This window comes from Apaloderma vittatum, unplaced genomic scaffold (assembly GCF_000703405.1).
Source record: "Apaloderma vittatum isolate BGI_N311 unplaced genomic scaffold, ASM70340v1 scaffold39827, whole genome shotgun sequence".
Taxonomy (NCBI): Eukaryota; Metazoa; Chordata; class Aves; order Trogoniformes; family Trogonidae; genus Apaloderma; species Apaloderma vittatum.
Window position 1 is genome coordinate 1,518 of NW_009727462.1, and position 20,787 is coordinate 22,304.

Sequence of the window (20,787 nt, forward strand, 5' to 3'; positions counted from 1 at the left end):
CTGACACCACCGCAAGATGCTCAGTTTGGGGGCAGCCAACTTATGCTTATATATTCCTCTTCAGGATGCCATGAGCCAGGCAGCCTGTTGGTCCTTTTAATGGAGTCTCTGCATTTTCCCAGGACTGCTCCTTTCTCCATTGAGAAAGCCAACCGCCAAACAGCCAAGTTCCAGCTCGGCTATGGAGAAGCTCTACCTGTGTTTTTAGACAAGGGCCTGTAGCTGAAATCCTAACCCTGAATTTCAGCCTGTAGCTGAAATATGCAAATACTAGACAGCAGAAAAAATATTGGTATTTTTGCTAAGTGAAAGGCAAATGGCCATAATTGGTACCACTTAGAAGGTGCAAACACATTAAAACTGACATTTCAGTGCAGACGCAAGCACATTTAAAACTTGGAGAAAAAGCCTTTTTTCTTCCCTTCCGATTGTTACGGCTATATTAAAAAACATTTTGCTGCAGGAAAGTGGATTCATAACAACCTCAAAAAGAACTACCCAGCCTCTGAATAAAAAACAGCCGGAGAGAAAAAACCCTGGGAGCACAGCATGAGCTTAGCCAGCTGCAGTCTGCGATTCCTTTTATAACATTCCTGTATTTTTCAATCCTGATTTTTCAATCATTCCTCTTCTCAAAAGGAAAAAACAAAACCAAACAAACCACCAAATCTAAAGGGACATGCAACAGGTCCTGCGCATAGTGGGATGCATTTTCATGGGAAAACTTTGCCTTATTTCTCACGCGGACTTCTGCTGCTTTACTTCGGGACAAAAGACAACCAGCTCACAGCAGCTCAGCTTCAGGATTGTCTTTTGGAGGCATTTAGACATTCAGAAAGCGTTCTATTGATAGCATCTCAGCGCAAACTGATCACGGCTCCTATTTTCAACGGTGACACCTGTGATGGGGAAGGCGACACCGAGCTTCCGTGCTCGGTCAGAACCGGATCTACTGGGTATCCAGAGTGCCAAATCCCTGCCTGTTTCTTAGGCTTAACGAGGAGCTCAGTGCCTAAACCCACCTCGGCTCTGAGGCATTAAATCTTTTGCAAAGCCTTGCACACCTCTCGCAGGAACGGCCACGGCCAGTGCCCCAACCTTCTGACAGCCCCAACATCTCACCTGTCGCGGGCAAAGAAACGCGAGGATCAGGACGCAAGGAAGCCACGCTGGAGCATTTCACGTGGCTTTAAAAGCCCGGTTTGATATCGCAGAATGAGTGTTAACACCCCTTTATTTTTTCCTCAAGCACAATGCTGACTGGCTGAGCACACACAGCATCAGGGACCCGGGCTGAGGAACTAGCCCTAGAAATGCGCTGCCTGTTCTTAGCCTTATTATTAGCACACAAATACTCCTTAATTGCCTAGTCACAAGAGATTACTCCAGGCCATAAATCACCTCATCCCCCTATTAACCTGGGTTTCTTTCTTCGTTTTCATGAAATTAACACCCATCGTGGGTGTTGGGAATTTAAGACACTTTTATGTTGGGAATTTAAGACACTTTTATCAATTAACATTCGTGCATTTTAACGAAGTCGACGGACCATCAGGTTACTATGTTTACAATTATCAGCTGATAAAAATAGCTTTCAGGAGCAGTTGCTTTAAATAAGGTGCAAATTGGACACGGCAAGACTATCTAGCTCCCTGTATAAAGTCCTTCAGGTAATAAAGTTAATACTAATGACTTGATTTCCAACTTGGGAGCAGGACCATGCATTTCCCAGGGCTACGTGGGTGCTCCCAGCCATACCTTGGGCAGAGGACCTGGACCTCAGTAACTGAACCTCCATGGTGAATGCACGCTCAGCCCTTTGCACACATAATGGCCAATGCTCCTATCCTCCGAACTCACAGGTAAGCATTAAAAAAAGTCTAAAAACAATCATAGAACATAGCTGAGTTTATTGTCTTTCTTAATAGTCTACATTAAAAAACAGTACGCTGACCTAGTCCTAACATTCGCGTGTGCACCTATAGAGATGTTAATGGTTTATCTTTCAGAGAACTTGCATGCAGAGAGAACTGGTGTTTTGTACCTTAATTTGGAAGATAGACAGCAAGAGAACATGATGTTTTACAAGTTAACAGTTCATTTAGTCTGGGCTTTTCAATAATTCTGCTGATTAGCACACTAATGAGGTAGAGGAAGAAGTGAGCTTCAGAGGTAAAAATGGGATGCAGCAGATTCAAGGTGATGGCAAAGACATTATTGTCAGGTAAACAAGGATTCAAGGTATGCTTTCAGCAAACGAGATGTTTAGTAACTCCAAGCACTTTCACATTTCCAGCAGCCTCTGCTCAGTGGCTGACTTTTTAATGAAGCAAAATCAAGAGATGAGCTTGTTAAGAAACAAAAGGTAGTGAAAACCATTTTTAATGAACAGCTCTAATTATTCTTTAGGCTTTCCAGGAAGCTGAAAATAAGATTAATTTCAGCTTTCTCAAAACTAAGGAAGATTTTGCTTGGCATGTGACATGGTTAAATAATAACAATATTAAAAACATGAATAAATAGATTCTCTTTAATATTATATACTAATGTCTTCTCTGGCAGAAACTTAAAATATACAAAAAGGAATTTGCTTTCAGATAGACACTAGAAGCAAGTTGCCATTTTCTCAGCTGGTACAAATCTGCGCTGCTCCACTGTTTGCCCATGAAGCTACACTTTTTTACACCACCTGAGGATCTGGCCCCAAACTTTTACCCTTGAAAAATTCAACAGGACAGAAGTGACGGGAAAACCAGCTTCTAACCAATTTGCTGGAGGAAGAATATCAAAGGGTGCAAAAGGGTATACAACATGTCTCACCTGTCCCCAATCTCCTGCTTTCCACTTCGGACATCTGCCCCCTCTGCATTTCTTTTGCACGTTGGGCTTAGCAAGGTGCTTGCAATAATCTTCTTCTACATGCCTCCCTTCCTTTGACAAACAATACACATTGCGGTGCTTTTGGCCCCTTCCACAGGAGACAGAACACTGTAAATGTAAAGTAACAACAGATGAGCTTTCATGCAGGGCCATCTACATGGTTCTACACGGGCCATGGCCACCCAGGGCATTTTTTATTTTTTTTAACTAGACCAAAAAGCACATCCCCAGCTGCCCAGCAGCCTACGCAGTGCTTGAGGGGGCTATGGAAGGGCAAAATTTAACCTCTGGAAGTGCTCCCATTTGTACTCAATATTGCATGATATTTTTGGTCAAAGCCCCCCAAAATGCCAACTTCAAGTCAGAGAAAGCAGCTGACGTTCAGCAGTGACGACAGGCTGGATTCCTGGCATTGCTCCAGCGGTTTGAAAGGAGCAGAGTCGTCTGACAGGGATCAAGGCAGAAGCCCTCAGTATCTACTTAGAAGAACTTGAAAGGAACTATTTCCATTTACCTTGGTACAAAGAGAGCCCAAATGCTGGTAAATCAGGAGAGGAAAGTGTGGTATACACCTTCACAAAGGGAAATAACTGCGCAAAGGACAAGGCAGAAGAGAAAAAATACAGACTTTCCATGTCCTTGGTATTAAACTTGTTTCACCAGTGTGGACTGATTTACTTTTTTTTCCTAAACAGACTGAAACCAGGACATGCTCATGCTTAAGATTTATGCATTTTGAAAACAACTCAGAAGGTGGCAAGAAGGCAGAGCCCAAAGAATCAAAGTAAAAAGCAAGTCAGCAGGTATGTTAGCTCTAAGCTTTGTAGCGAAGCAACTAATTTCAACCTCCCTCTGCAGGTTCACTGAACTTTTTCAAATGTGACCACTTCTGGCAGGCAAACCCCCAGCAACTTCACTTTGATTTCAGATTAGTCTCCTCCAAAAGATTTAGGAATCAAAGGGGTCCGGAATCACAACAAGAATTTAATATGACAGTTTCATGTAGAACAAGCCTCTTACTCAGCATGATGCACCCAGAGTCTCAGCTTCAATTTCTTCATTACATGTTATGCAAGTCATTAAATGCTATGTCACAAGCACCCTGGCTTAATCCTTGAGCACAAACATATTGGTTCAACCTTCTCTCCGTATAAAATGTTCTGTTTTCTTTTCAGAATGCAGCAAACATGCAGGGATGAAGCTTCTTCCTTTGCTACGGAGCCACTCCATCAGTGTATTTCCCAAGAAACAAATTACAGCCCAAGCTCTTCCTAGTCAATGAATACACTTGAAACCTAAACCCCTACACTTTATATATGTAGCAGCTCTAGACGATCCATTAGAATAGAAATCGGCATATGTGTTGACAACTGTGATTATTTTACACTACAGCACTACTTCCAACTCCTTCAGCCTCTATTGTGTTTAAGAGGTGTACAAAGAACAAGCTAGAGAGCAGTAACTTGCTCCAAAATGGAAAAGTTCAGACCAACGTGGAGACAAATGGATGTAACTCAAAAGATCAGACATTGCTGCTTAAAAGCTTGCGTAAGGGATGTTCTGAAAAAGGCTGTTTTCCTGCTGCAAGATGGTTACAGATCGACAAAAGGTAGCTGATGTCCTTTGCAACCAATAAGGTTTAAAAGCCAATAATAATGCTCCTCTGAGAGAAGAGGGGAAGCAAATGAACCTGCAGCAGGCTGCCTATGACTTCTGAGCCCGAGTCAAATTTCAAGACGAACCAAAAAACCCAACGAGTAATGTTCAACCTTGCATTGAGAAACAGAGAAAATGCTGTCCCTTGTTCTACAATAAGACTTTAAGGAGTTACCCAGATTCATAAACTTAACTCTTTTTTTTCTAGTATCAACAGAAAAACAATTGTGTTAATGTTCTCCTATTTTTATAAGCCTTCAAATTTCCTCTGAACTTTATTTTTTTCATTCTCTCCACATCTCTCCCCAGGCAATGAATGTCAGCAACAAGAAGGGAATGTCAAATCTTACCAAACCCAGTTGTAAACTTCTAAAACTTTCACCCATTTACTGTCTTTGGACTAACCACCAACACTGACAGTTTAGAAAAAATTCAAGTTCTCAGTAAGTGCTCTCCATGCAGGTTGGTGCCATTTTACTCTGACAGCCAAAACTAAAGAGCAAATTCACACACTTGACCAGGACTCTCTCTTGCACCACATCCTGAGCTGCTAGAGCTTAGCACATCTTTTCTGTCATTTAAAGAATACATTGGATCTGCTACTTATTCTAAAGGAAGAATAACTGCATTGTGCAACAATGCAAGCACGTTTCTGGGGACCTGAATCTGGCTGATAAATGTTTGCTCTCACAAATCACGGTAGTCACGTCCAAAATTATTACCCTCCTTCTACAAATTGCTTAACTTCAGCGTGAAGCCTGATTCTGACATTTACCTCGCCATCCCATGACCAAACACCAAGGCTGCACGCATAACTTGGTGCACTGAGGTCGAGGCATAATTTGCCTAATTTTGTTAATACTTAAATGTAATTCCCAAGATGCTGGAATTAATAATTTCTTTGTCTGTCTTTAATACAAATCAAAGTTAGGCAGCTGTGCATTTTCAGATCTAAACCACCTGTTTGCTTTCATGCACACGTGAGTTATGAGCTCATTTGCACAGAGAGAAAAGAGAGGTCAAATAATCTAATGTAACCAAGTATCAGAGACTGCAAATTCCTTGCAAAAAGTCTACTTTATAACTGCCTTCTGATTCATCTAAGCTATTTCAAACTTTTATTTGGCATGCAGATTTTAAGAATCTGTGACCAATATGCAGGAAAAAATTTAAAAGTGGGCTTCATCTCAACGCCACGTGACTCGGGGAAGCAGTACACCTACCTAGTGCCATCAGCCGCATCATTTACTCTGGACACTGGAGAAACTTCATATTTCATTAGCAGGACTCCTCATCCCTGCAAACGGGGCTGCCTGCCTACAGTATCTATAAATAACAGGGCCATAGCAAGGTAAGCTTTGACCTTGCCTTCTCTAAAACGCTGGAAAAGCACAGGCAAAACCACTCCCTTCGTATTTCTCTTTCTTTTTCCTGATTTCTTTCCTATCCCCCACCTTCCATAGAATATATTTCCAAGTACTGGGAATGGATGGGTGGCTCTCTATGGAAGAGCAGCCTCATCCAAGGCTCTTTACAGACAACAGAAAGACTTTAATGACTTCTGGACCCAGCTCTGAAGGTGTAGCCAAGGTACTGAACCGACTTGTTACACTAACCAGCTTCCTAGAGTTGAGGATCACATGCGCTTGGCCATGCCCATGATTCACCCACTCAAGCACAGGAGAATGTTGCTCTGAAATGCTGTTTCCAGCCTGTGATCAAGGCACGGCAACAAACAGCACCTCTGGGTGAGCCCGGGAGGATAGCCAGGCATGGAGGATGGTGTGAAAACAACACATTGTGTTGTTTCTTAAAAAAATCCCAATATGATTGCAGCACATAAAATAATAGTATTTCTCTGTTTCAGAAAATAAGCTACAGTCACTACACTAAAGACTCCATTACACTAAAGACTCCAGTAAATCTTCCTCTTGTTATTACCTTTATTATCTCCTAAAACCACCACAGTCACACCTGGTGCTTTACATGGAGCATAAGAACAAAAGTACTTTCCTATGAGCATTAGGATCAAAGCGTTTGAGCACAGATTTAAAGGCTTTATGTTTATTGCATGATTAGTTTCGTTAACATGCCAAGAACTAGGGACTGGCATGCTGCTCAATTTTTTAAATAAATATACTGCCTCGTTTAAATAAATGCAAGAAAAGAAGTTTAAATAACTACAGCAAAAATATTTCCATATCAACTGTTTCCAGAAAGGTCAGAACATGATGCTAAATCTCTCCTGCAATGCATCACTCTGCTCCAACACAGCACCAAGCTTGTGTTTTTGTTTCCACAAAAACTTGTTTTCTGTTGCAGAGTTCGGGAATGAAAAAATCATTCTGATTTACCAAGTATGCGCAAACTGCTTTAAACTAGCCCTCGTTGCATCTCCTAGTCTGATATTTGGAAGATGGGGGCACATCTTTGTTCATTAAGACCTTTCTAAAAGAGAAAAGCTGCTACTTGATTCACCAGGCTGGCAGCAGGAAAATGCAGAATATGTACCCCAAAAGCTCTTCAAAATTTGTACAAAACTTCTGTATGATTGGGCTCAGCTTCAGACCCTTCTGCAGGAGACCATGACCTGTTCTGCACCAGGAGGTTGTGCTGTGACCATGCAACCACCAGGCTGCGGGCTGGGAGCAAGGTGGGTCTGGCGGCACCAGAAGGATTCAAGAGCCCTGGACACAAATAAGCGAATTTTGGTGAAAAAAAGAATGCAGCAGCACAGAGTAGGTCAAGAAGAAATGGAGAGGCTCTGCTTCTCCTTATCTTTGTGTGTTGAAAGAGCAGCTCAACACAGGGCAGAAAACACAAACCATCAGCAATAACCAGCAAATTCTCCCCTAAAAGTGAAAAGTTTCAGAAAATGCTGTCAGACCACTTTTCCAGCCAGCCAACGATTTGGGAGGTATTTGAGATAATGAATGCAAGCTGCAGTGATCACCAAATGAATTCCCAAAGATAGGTATGCTCCGATAGCTCACCAAGGGCTGGGCTGGGAAGAATTAGACTAAAAACAGCTTTATCAGATTCTGCCAGGAGCAACTTTTTGAAGGAAATTAAAATCAATCCTTGGAGGTTTAGACTGCCACACATTAAGGATTATATGGAAAGCAAGTGCTCATAAGTAAGCCCTTGTTCATCCTTTCCAACCATTTGAGCTGAAACAGGTGCTGGATGAAACAAAGCAGAAGAAAGACAGAACCTACAACGCTTTGCACCCCTTGCCATGCGGGTCTGTGCTCCTTGCACGTCAGCAAACTCCAACTCTGAGCAGAGATCAACCATGCACCCTCATACTTACACTTCAGCGCCCCATTACTGTACGTCAGCTCTCGCTGTAACTCACGCTGCTGCCATCAGATGCTGAAAAATCCCAGCCCTTTGACTACTCTACCTATGAAGCCTGTTGAGCACGAAAAGACATGAGCAGATACAACACCAAGGATCTTTCCTCGCCAGATCAGCCTTTACTAGAAGTCTTAAAGCACCTAAGCCTTCGTGTGTTATCCAGCAACAGAGGCTCTGTGGCATCTAAACTAACTTAATTAGCTTCACAGCAGCAAGGTATATTTTAGCAGGTGACACAAGCCGGAGGCTTAAAACAAGGCTGCAGCTCCATGCCGTGGTTTCTCCAGTGGCTGCAATGCTTTAGGAGACATTTAGGAAATATTTGTCACTGCTCTGAAATCCTGTTCCTTCCTCCTTCTGTCTGTTTTTAACATGGCCTCACACCCGGCTGCATCAGAACGGTGCGAAGTCGCTGCCCACAGGGCGGGAGTTTGTCAGGGCAGGATTCACCCAGCCAGGCTTTTCTTTCCTGCTAAGCCCTAAGGAGCTGTACCATAATGCCCCTTGTAGCCAAGAGCGTACGGTTCAGCTGGTACAAAGCCAGAAAATACATCAGATTTCTGTACTTTTAAAAAAGGGAAGAGTGGTCTCTACCTTCAAAGGAGTGCAACTGGACCAGAGACCTGAGCAAACCACCAACACATTGCACTGCAGGTGGGAAGAGGCTTTAGAAATGCTTAATCCTTGCTGACTCACCAGAGAAATGGAAGGAAAAAAAAACCACCCCAAAACTTTAACATTAAGGATGCTGGAGTGTGCAGTCCAAGCATGTCTGTGGACATTGTCCAGAGCCCTTGTGGAAGCATTCTGAGGAGCTCTCCTGGAGCTGCAGGACAGCCCTTGGTGTGCACAAGAGCAGACTTTGCCCCGGTGTCCCCAAGGAGCACTCTGGGGCACAAGGAACCACCCATGCTGGCTCACCCTGGGTCTGCAGCACACATGAGGTCTCCATCCTCCAGCTGCTCTGGTTTCAGGCCTGCAGCAGAAGCAGGGAGATTCCCAAGTGATTATTTGCAAAGGGAGGAACAATACATCTCACTAAAGCTTCACCTTTCCACTGCAGAACCAAGCTGCAGAGATTGGTGAATGAGCTCAGACAGTATCTGCCAGCAGGTTAAAAAAAAAAGGGGAAAAAAAGAAAAGGAAAATATCGCAAAGAAAAGGGTCCAACTTGATGTGTTGCTGCAGCAGAGGGAAGAGGCTGGTGTGTCTGTAGCCTGTTTCTCCATCAGCACAGATTGCCCGGAGGAAAGCATGCTCTTGGGCTCTAACTCCAGCAAGATTGAAGGCCCTGAGCACTGAAGCCAAGACAATAATTTCATTGAGCTGGGAAACCTCACAAGATATATGGGAAAAAAAGCAGGTAAACTGCAGCAGGAGGAGAAGTCATGCATCTCCTCTTCTACAGCATCCATACCTTCTCCCCACCCTGTTGTTACAGCCTGTACAAAGATTTCACTGGATACAGAAATCAGCAGGACTGGGAATGCACTAAGCTGCCTTAAAAAGCTGTGTCCCTGCCCCGCTTCACGCTATTTAACTTGAACAACAAACAAGCAAAAGCCCCCAAATAGCCACTGCAGGTCTGTCCAGGCAGGCAGGAGTTGGATGGCATTTCCTCAAATTAGGAGGAGATGTGTGAGCTGCCGAAGGACTCTGGTATAATGGGATGTGGAAGGCACTGACGAAGCCTATTTTCCATGCTGTGGCACTTTTAAGAGAGTAGCAATTGAAGCAGCAAGCAGCCTAGGCTAACTGGCACTTGATCGTTTTAGTGAACAGTTGTATTATAATGCCATTTAGAAGTTCCATTTAAGACCAGGATTTTTCCATGTGGAATGGAGTGAAATACAAAGAGTCCTCCAAGGAACATCAGCCCTGTTTCACAGGTGTGCATCACACCAGGGGTTTGTTGGAGCGCTGGGCTGCTTCTCGTTCCCTGATTTTATACAGAAAAATCTTGGCTTAATGCTCTAGGGATCAAATACTGCCAGCTACATACGGTCTTGGGCATCTGACAGATTTTCATCTGTGCTGCTGGCTCACTCACCTCCCCTGCGAGCTAGTAAAAATTAAAACATGAATAGAGCATTAAGTGCCTTTGGAACAAGGCTAACTACATCATTTTTACTTAATGACTGCACAAATCAGTCACCAGGAAAGTTAGAAATACGGTAAATGCCTTTGTGCTTACTGTCCCTCATCATCGCACATCCTTGTTTCTAAAAGCTGCAGTCCCTCGTATCTGAGCAACAGCAATTATTGCAGTTTGAGGTACACAGGTGTGAATCTGCAATATGGGCAAACACGCATGCAGACTTCCCAGGGCCCACCTCAGGGATCTGCTTGAAGATGCTGAACTTCACAGCTCATCCTTGAAAGCACGTAACTGCTCTAACGTGTCTCCTGCAATCTAACGTGTATTTCAATTACGGCACCCAAAGCTCGTACTTTGGGAGGCAAATATTCCCAGCAAAAACCTCTTCTATTTATAGCTTTATTTCTCCCCTGTGTGTAAGTGTGTGCACATGTGTGTGTGTAGGAGGTGTGCAGACTTTATGAAGTCAGCAGCCATGGATTGGCCACCCATGACATGAAGACTGAAGCCAACCATTGCTGAACAGCCATCCCACCACTCGTCCAAGCTCGGGTCAGCTATGCCTGGCCTAGAAAATGTGTAAGAGAGAAGGCGTAAAAAGGCAACCATGGAGGCACAGGAAATGCAGCCACGCAGGCACTGCACTTCTTCGGGAGGAGAAAGGCAAGTAAATGGGGACAGAAGCATGGGTTGGACTATACGCAGCAAGAAACATCAGTGAATGCTAATAGTTACCTGCTCTGAGTGGGAAGGTGCACTGAGGAACTTGGGAAAAGATGCATCATCTGGGGACAGGGGGGAAAGGAAAAGTTTCGAGATACAAGAAGATAACTTTCCTGAGTCTAACCACTGGTCCAGCTCAAGTCTGTCCTGGCAGTGGCAACAGCAGAGGCTATCAAAGGGGAGCACATGAGACTGGTCATTCCCTGCAGCTCATTATCCTGGTACTGCCCCAGCATTTGGTGACTGGATTAGGGAGGTTAGAGGGGACACGGCTGCTCAAGTCCTTTGACTTCTCCATCAGACTACGACATGAGGGTTTAATCACCAGGTCAGATCACAACGGGTGGAAAGATTAATGGGTGTCTGCACGGCAAGAGCATGGATTGTAACAGCTGAGCATTGGGTTGAGGAAATCAGTCCTGTGAGGAGCTGATCCAGCAAAGCACTTAGGCACAGGCTCAGCATTAAGGACACAGTGCCATGGGGTGCTCCCTCAACTGCAGTGTGGCAGATGGGCTTCGACAGTTGTTTTCCAGTTCAGGGAGCATCAACACTAACAAACAGGAGACAGCAGCAAAGGTATACCTGTAGAGTTCTCCTTATTTAAGGATAAACAGAAGCAGCAATGAAAGATGGTGATGACAGGTGAACAATGAAAATGGAAAGGAAAACAAAATTTGGAGATTTCAGAGTAGCAAGAGAGGAATAAAATGATGCTCCTCTACCAGGCAGCTGGGTACCACTGCCTCACCCACCTGTAACCAGCTTGGAGCCACCAGCCACGGCTCAGAGCCTTGGCAGGGACGGTGGGCATGGAGCTGAGGAAAGAGCTGCAGGAGCATCCATCACCGCTGCCCCAGAGGAGCAGCAACAGGCTGAAACTCTTCAGCCAACACACCGAACTGCGTTTATCCTCTGAGCTCCGAGAAGGGCATGAGGCAGCAAACAGGTGGATGGTAAGATGGCTGGCACAGCTCTGCCCATTCCAGCTGTCCCCCAGGGATGTGCAGCTTTGGAGGGTGGCTGAAGCTTGGCAATGGTAGTGGGACACTCTGGACGGGTGACGCGCAACAGGGAGTACAGGGAAGGGCTGAAACGGGTCTGGTTTGCTTTTGTAAACAAAAGCAGAGAGGTCTGCACTGTCAAAGGCTTTTTTTTCTGATTGGGGAACCAAAGCAGATAACTTCTTGCCTTTCATCAGCACTCCAAACCCGCAGTCCCTGGAGTCAGTCGGTCTGACTGATCCTGAAGGGGAGACAGCCAGGAGCCCAAGAGGGACAGCAGCCTCGGTGGGCCAGCCTAAGCATACAGGAAAGAGCTCTGAGACGAGAGAGCTTCACACAGGTGGCCGGGATATCCACAGGCTACCAAATTCTTGTTTTGATCTGGATAAGTTTTATTAAATCTTTCCTGAAACATCCATTTCTACCTGTTTTTATAAAGGGATGCTAGCCACACAGGGCATCCCTCTGCCTGGGTTATGGGTGCTGGGACCATCCGTGCAGCCTTCCTCTGCTGCGGCAACACTTGTCCTTCCCCTCCAGGATCTCAGGGTCGGATTGTTTTTTATTAGTTTTCTGATAATACCTAGCACTACAGAGAAATACAGACTTATTGTCAAAGTCCCAGAGCCTAAACCACCGTCATATGAATGAAGGACAGAAAAAGCAGCTTGAATCACTGAGGGGCTGGAGAGTTCAGCGTGCCTATCGCTTCATTTTCAAGGATGGCTTTTGTTATTGCAAAACATGTGTAAAGAATCATACAGCAGCTCAGTAATGCTGCCGTCACAGCAAATTCATCTTCTGCAGAAGAGAGGAAGAGAACAGCAGAGTTATATACACTTGCAACCAAATCTGCCCCTGGTTATCACTTTCGCCTCAGCCAGAGCTGACATTCTGCCTGCTAAGAATATTACCAGAACAACGACAAGGAGAATATCACTGTTGAGCAGCCTATTTCCAGCCAGCTTCACAGGAAAGGCACTTCATAAACAACATGATGGGGCTTGGACAGAAATACAAATATCCTGAACTTTCCACTGACACCAGTTGTAAGATTACAATTCTTAAGTACCAGCTCGCTGACACAGGTCATCCCCTTCCCACTGAGGCTGGAGCCCCTTGGCTGCTGCCTGCCTGCAATGCCATCAGCGTAACCACTTCCAGCCAAGGGGATACGGCAACATCGTCCTAACCCAGACCAGAATTCACATCAACAGTAACAGAATTTGCAGCTTAGCCAGCTAATATACTAATTATTTTACGCTAAGCTTCCAATTCTTCATTGTTAGATCAAAAGGTCCTCAAAGAGTAAGATAGCGGCATTTCTGCCTGTTCAGGAAAGAGCTGGGAAGCACACAGCACAATTCTGCAGGCACTAAGTGCTACACAACCTTTGCGTTAGCCGCTAAAACTTGTGATACCAAAATACTTTTGATAATCACTAGAAAAAGCGGACTACTTTTAAATTTATCATAGAATCATGGAATGACCTAGGTTGGAAGAGACCTTAGAGATCATTTAATCCAACCCCCTGCCATGGGGCAGAGACACCTCTCAACTAGCCCAGGTTACTCAAGGATCATCCAAACTGGCCTTGAACACCTCAAGGGAGGGGACAGCCACAGCTTCTCCAGGCAACCTGTTCCAGAGTCTTGCCACCCTCGTACTGAAGAATTTTTTCCTAAGATCCAATCTAAATCTATTCTCCTTTAACTTAAATTCATTTCCCCTTGTCCTCTCAGTAGACACTCTTGTAAGAAGTCCCTCTCCAGCCTTCCTGTAGGTTCTCTTCAGGTATTGCAAGGCAGGTATAAGTTCTCTTTAAGGACATAAAAAATAAAATACAACCGATCAAAAAACAAATCCAAACCCCCTTCTGTTCTTTCTGCACACATCAAAGTTAAATGAATACTGTCCCTGTGCAGTGAAGCCCAAACAATTCATCCGACTGAGCCAGGACGGAGAGATATAACTGTTTTACCTTATCTGTGCCCATTCTGTAGCCAGGATAGAACAAAGAGGCTGCAACAAGTTAATTCAGCATTATTCACAAACTGCATAGGTATTATGGTAAACTCCAAATTTCAGAGAGATTATTGCGAGGAGCAGATGTGCTCCAAGGGAAGCGGGTTGAGCCTTGGGTTTTAAGCAAAGCGATGGGCAATACTCTGCAGACAAACACCTCCCTCATTCTGGGGAGATTTTCTCTCGGTGTTCGAGAGTGTACATGGAGATTTGTGTTTATACCATTAAGCATTCAGAAGAGAAAAACCACTCTCTGTACCCCGGTGACAGTCTCTGCATGTTTCCTAAAGGAGTATTTTAATAAAAAGGTTAGGTCTTATCACATGGTGTACAATTCTGCAGTGGTTAAATACATGTTCTTAAATAGGCAAGGAAATAAAAGTGCCACCTCCTCTTAGTCCTCTTTGAAGGACATTATAATGACATTATAATGACAAGGCATCTCACCAGTCTCCTGTTATAAAATTACGGTTTACATACAGAATCTGTTGATTCATTTACAATTATCTCTTTAAAACCTGGATTTAACCAGCCAGATTAAACCACTTGTTTACTGTATAAAATCTCAGTGGAATTTCACCTGAGGACAGAGGGCTGGACTCTTTGGACTCTCTCTGCTTTAATTTGTATGCATTTTATAGTACTAATTTCAACAACACTGGAGTGAAGATAAGCCAGTCAGATGCTTGTAAGAAATTAGTTACCCAAACTTTGTAATTCATACACTTGTAACTGTTGTTTAATCACTGAGAATGACAGTTTCTGTTGAAGAACAAAGCAAGTGAAAGAAAAGCAAGTCAAAAGATGGAACACTGCAGTAGCATTTGAGAAAATCTAGTAGAAGTTACCAAAAACTAAGTATATTATCTTAATTTAGCAAAAGACTCAAGAAATCATTATACAAATTCATTTATGATTACATTCTACTTGTCTTTAATTTTCACTGTTCAACATTAACATTAAACATTGTAAATGTATGCAATATTTATATAAAATTAAATAACAATATTGGAAAAATAAATACACTTTTACATAAATACATAAATCCATACTGCTGAAAAGTTTCAGCTAATACTATACTCTTGTTTCAAAAGTGACCAAAAAATATGGTAGTGACACTCCATCCCAACGGATGAAGTATGTACAGCTACAGAATGATGTTTGCAACCGATGACAGAGCTAAAGCAAATCCAGGTGATACCACACTAAAGAAAAAAAAAATTTGGATGTTACTACCTACAGTAGTAGCACGAGGTAGACATACACGTGGAATATTCTGCAGGAGGGACACGAAGCCCTGTTGGCCCCATAAATACAATCCAGTCTTCGAACAGCTCTGGGGTCCCCTATGTCAAAGGGCTAAAGGACACCTTGGTAATAAGACTGGAAAAAAATCAAGTCACTTCATGGCAACGACTCGGGGCAGGGGGCTGGCAGGAGGTGCCACGGGCAGGGTAAGATGTCCCTGCCCTCTGTTTGCCAGCCCGCTCCCAGGAGACCGAGCACAGACAAGCCATCAAGGTTGGCACAACTCAGTAGAGTCAAGGGAATGTTTCCTGGGTGAAAAAACAAAACAGCACAAAACCAGCCCAAAAAAACAAAACGCAGGACTGCATCCTGCTTTTGCAATGCAGAGGAGCCTCGGAGCCTGCTCCTCCCCAGCTGTGAAGAGGCTGAACGCTGAGCGACACCAAAATGCAACACAACTCTGTCCACACCTTTGGTTCTTGCAAATGGTCCACCAGCACCGGTAACAAAGGTTGGCAGCAATTCCCAGCCGGTAACTCTGCGGGGAAGCCACCGCACGCGTGGCTAGCTCTGCTTAGCTCACCTTGCTCATTTTTAGCACCAACTATATCAGCGTAACAGTGATACATTAGCACCTCCAATGGAATATTTCATATCACGGTCCCTTGTACTGGTGAAGCACCGTATAAACACCAGTTCAGCAGTTTTATGGCTATTGCATAACTCACTGAGGTATGATAAAAGCATCGAAGAGCATTACTGAAGGCATCCACGTTACTGAAAGCACCCACAGGAGCGAGAGCGCGGTTATGTTTTAGCAGGACGACTTTTCAAACTGTGACAATTAAGGAAGTCCAATACATTACAAACAGGCCTCTTTTTAGCTTTTCCTATAAAGTGCTTTTGAGTCAGATTAATATTTTTTTTTAAAAAAAATCTTCTTCAAATGCTTTTATGACAAAATACACAATAAAGGTTGACATTTGTTTGAAGGCCACTCCAAAACGAGCAGGTCCGTGGTTTCCAGTGTGCCCGAGGCAGCACCTGCCCTTCGCTCACCGGGGCTCTGAGCCGAGCAGAAGGTGCTGCTCTGGGCAGGGAGAATTTCAAAGCTGTGGGACCCAAAATAGCATCCCGGCCCTGTGGTTCAGGGCTGCTCTGACCTCACAAGAGCATCTCTGTAGCAGACTCCTCCAGCGGCAAAGGAGCAGTGTGAGATAACTCTGCTCCAAATGCTATTTTGTTATTAGAAAACTCCCAGGGTTTGAAGCCTTGCTGATCCCTTGCTGCCCTAAGAGCAGCAGCTGGAGACCAGGCCAGACAATAACCCTCAAGAACCAGAGAGATGCACGAGAACAGCCGACAGGTGCCTTTGCACAGTACATCACACACTGTTAACATATACACAGCAACAGAAACGCAGCACGAGTGTGAATGCACATGTGTTTCTACCGAGCTGAGGGGGGCAGGTAGGGGCAGGCACAAACATCTATACACACCTGTACATGCCTGGGAGTGGATGCAATTTAGCACACATTTTTCCCCTGTCATTTTGCTTTTGACAGAGAACACACCACTGGTAAACCAGTAGGTTCACAGTGCAGCATTACCATTAAATACCAGAACAATTTAACTTCAATGGAAATGCACTGTTTAAATGCTAGGCTTAAATCCATATGCAAAGAACTCAGTCAGAACCAAGACTCATAATGCACAGCGCTCACAGAGTGTAATAAAACAGACAACGGTGGCTACTTAGCAGAAAGTGCCTTTTAAATTAAAGGATTCGAGCACCCCTAATGTAAGCCCTTCCTGAACAGGTGTTATTCTGAATATATTGTCAATAATCCTTTTTAAGTGCAGTTTTAAGACACGAAGCATTAGCACCTTGGTTTGAAGCAAATTAAATCTGCTGTTACAGGATATCCACAAAACAGTTCACAAACAGAAAGAGTTTATGGTCGTACCGAGCTCCAAGGACCAGCGCTCCAGGCAGCATCTCTAGGACAGTCCTGCACATTGCACTGCTCTCTGTCCGGCGGCTTGTCAAGGATTTCACAGCTCAGATCCGTAAACCTTTCTCCATTAGGGCGCTGGCACACCACCAGCCGTGTCCTTGTCCCTGCCCCGCATGGCTTCGTGCACTGGAAGTCAGCAGAGGACAGAGCAGTCACCGCCCGGGCAGCAAAAATACTGCCGACCAGAGACCCAACACTTGTTTCTCTTCCCAACCAACCCACTCTGGTCAAATCCCCCTTTTAAATGCTGCATCAGCCTCTGATGGGGCATTGGCTGCTTCAGCTTCTCTCTTCCCAAAGCTGCTCACGCTGCTCCACAATGCTACCGCCAGACCCAACGTACTAGGGAGGTTAACACCTCTAATTGTTTGTCTCAGATGAATTTTCAGACGAGAACGGTGTTTTTATTACAGGGAAAAAAACCCCAAACCTTCAGTTAAATGAGACTTATCTTAAAAAGAAAAAAAAAATCCCAATTTTTGTACAATTTGCTTTTGCCTGGGAAGAACATTTTCCCATGACAAATGGAAGGCAAAACACCAAGCAGTTGCTAGGGTTCACTCATTTATCAGAGGCTGCCTTTCATGCTCCAAACTTTATAATAAACGTCACCGCAATTATCTCCCTCTTCTCCCATTTTTCAGCCACCTGCTAATGAAAGCCTTCCCCTGCGCAGGGAGCCCAGGATGGATGGTGCACTCACCTCTCCCCAGTTGCCATAAACCCACTGAGGACAGGGGCCAGATTCGCACGATCTCTGCTCCATGGGTTTGCTTTTCTCATCGCAGTTATTTGCGGTGTATCCGTTTTCATCCTGGCACACCACGACCCGCCGCTGGAACCCCCCTGCACACGTGCTAGAGCACTGGAAGACACAATTGCCCACGACTTCGTTGAGTCCAGGAATAATTTTGCATTCCCAGCTCCTTCCCAGTGCCTTGCACCGTGGGAATGCACCACTAGACATTTAATGCAGCTAACAGGCGTTATTAACTTCAAAACCCAGCTCTTACTAAGAGCCGTGCAATGACTTAGGTGCTGACTAAGCAAAGAAAAAAAACACGAGCCTAGTTTTAAGTAGGTGAGTAATCCCCGCTGTCTTTAATGCAGTGTTTGACATCCCATTTGCGCTTAATTCCCTTTAGGGACTTCTGTGATGAAGCGCTGCAAACTGGTTGGGGCGAGAGGAGCTGGCATCAAGGCTCTACTGTGCTTTGGCAACAGCTCCGCACAGCTGTAAACGTCCCGGGAGACGGCCAAGAAGCAGAGGTTGGCCTTTACCTCATGGAAAATGATGCTGTCAGCTTTCCGCCTAGAGAGCCTTGGAGATACGAGGTGTGAGAGGCCGAGAAGCGATGCTTGAGCACCGTTTGTGTGAGCAGAGAGCATGCAGCAGGGAGAAGGATCCCTCTTTTCCCTGTGTGGTGACTTTAAGAAAAGCCTGCGCTAGCCCAGGGGAAAAAAAAAAACCAAAAAGTAAACCCCGGCAATAAGAAAATCAGGGCACTTACAGCACCCCAAGGACCGATCCTCCACTGATTGCCTCCCGGTACATGTGCACGGTTTCGGTTTGAGCTGCCTCCGGGGTGCAGTTTCAGGCGATGATCCGGATAGAGGAAAGGGTGGACAGGCCTGCCGTAGTCATGGCTGTTTGGATGACAAGGAGACATGGAGCAGTCTTGCTCAGTGGCAGGGAGGTCATCTGGATCGCACTCGCTCCTATCCACCAGCTGGTCACTGTAATTGATGCAGATCACTTGTCGCGTTGCCTTACCTTGACCACAAGTCACCGAGCACTGCGTTACAGTGGGAAAAGAGGACACAGTCACGTTTCCAGCTTCGAAAAATCAGACAGACAGCTATTGCTAATAACGAACAGCAGAAAATCTTCATCTCCCCACTTATAAATGGGCAAGCATGACAGATTAATGAAACACATTTCCAGCATCGAGATCTACAAGGCTTCTCCTGCAGTGATGCTTACAGAGCTCCACTCCAAGGCCTTCCACTGCCCGCATGGCGTCACGGTGCAAATTTCTGTGGCTGACGGCTTCGGGAGGTGGAAACAAGCTGACTCGTCGGCCACTGAGCCCTGGTCATCCCGACAGCTGACGTATCTCATTCGGGTACCCTTCCCGCATGTTGCGGAGCACTAGGGAAGAGCAACAAGCACTCCACTAGAAAGTTTCCCGATATAGATTACACGGGCTTTGGAATGAAAAGTTGGTCAAATGCACTTAAAAATATCACACTGTCTACTGTAAAACAATCGTGAAAGTATTATGACACACACTTACCGGTGTCCAGGATCCAAATCTCCACTGCGTCCTGTGAATGCCTGATACGGATCTCTTGGCTTCAGGACTATTTGGATGGGGAGGACATGCTGCTATTTCACAGTCCTGTATATAAAATACATGAGGGAAAGGAGGGAAATAAAGAATCTGCAGATGTTTCAGTTAAACCTGAATGTTTCAGTTAAATGTTTCAATGTAATTATGAACAACATATAGCCTCTGGGGAATCTGTGACCTTCGTGCTTGTGTGCTGGCAAGCTTTCTCCTGGCGTCCCCTTGGCAAATCAGCAAAACTCAGTATCAATGCCTCGAGGGCTTCACATGCAGAAACTTTAGTGGACTTTTGACTTACTAGGAACTCTGCAATGGGGATCCCCATAACCATGTGCCATCTCCATGCATTAAAACCAGATGGTTTTGGGGCAAAAGATAAAAGTTCATTAAGAGAGTTCTGGTAGGAACGCACATTTGCAAAGTGGCAACTGTATCTCCCTTCAGAGCTCCCTTCCTTCAGTGCAAGACCTGCAGCCCACTCAAAAATGTTATGGTGCTGAGCTGAGTGCAGCCTTTTGACTCCTTGCAGCCTACCAGACCACCTAATATCCACTTGTGCTGGTTTTGGGGACAGGCATGTCATTCTGCTCAGCCTTGGTACAGTGCCTAGCAGAAGGGCTCTGGTCCTGTCTGGACCTCCTGGGATGTCTGGCAACAGAAATGATGAATAGCCACGATTTTACTCCATGAGCCTAAGAGTAGTCATTGCCAGAAAGGAAATTAATACTGATTGTCACCGCAAGGGAGAGAAAAGCTCTTGGCAAATGGCATAAATGACTTCCGCATTGCTATGATTTTACTTACGCTAGAGACGTGCATGCCAAATGATTCCTGATGACAAGTGGGTTTGTTACTCCTTGACTATAGTGCAATTGGTCTCCATAGATGGGAAAAACAGCCCTTTCCTAAACGTTGCGGCCTCAGTTAAACCTTGTGAAGTCATGCAGGACTGAACCTGGGCAGGGCTTTAGCACTACAACCCTCCTAGATGACAGACAGATGGTAATGTTCTGTTTTATTGAACTCCTTCAGACACCCTGGACACATGTTCTGCTTCAAATGGGAATTTACATGTTTGCTTCCAAGCACCAGTGAAAAAACACGGCATGGAAAGCCTCTTCAGCAAATTTGCAAAGGGTATGCAATATTTCTCAACATATCTGGCCAAGGAAGATGAGTCTGGAATTGCAGCTGGCACATACACCACGTTGTTACGTGCAGCAGACAAGATACGATGGCTCCTAGTCATCATTTGTACCACACAGCAACAGTCCTGCAGCCAAGAGAGCCCAGGCTGCAGCCAGGCAGCCCAGACCCCACGCCAGCCAAATGAGGTATCTGCTGTGTCGAGATCCCAGCCTCCAAGAGTATTAAGTACTGTCCCATTTTACCCTGCTGGTCGTCCTCTCATATTCATCTACCGC

General features: G+C 44.9%; 1 protein-coding gene across 1 annotated transcript in view; it reads right to left on the minus strand.

Annotated features, from left to right (window-relative positions):
* Nucleotides 1-2,820: 2,820 nt before the first annotated feature.
* Nucleotides 2,821-20,787, minus strand: part of LOC104277122 (A disintegrin and metalloproteinase with thrombospondin motifs 9-like) — a gene marked incomplete at both ends in the record, with an annotated part of 57,527 nt that continues 39,560 nt past the window's right edge. The window contains 6 exon segments of the mRNA XM_009873672.1: nucleotides 2,821-2,988; nucleotides 16,962-17,138; nucleotides 17,716-17,877; nucleotides 18,524-18,808; nucleotides 18,997-19,164; nucleotides 19,310-19,414. Coding sequence (XP_009871974.1) covers nucleotides 2,821-2,988; nucleotides 16,962-17,138; nucleotides 17,716-17,877; nucleotides 18,524-18,808; nucleotides 18,997-19,164; nucleotides 19,310-19,414 — 1,065 coding nt within the window.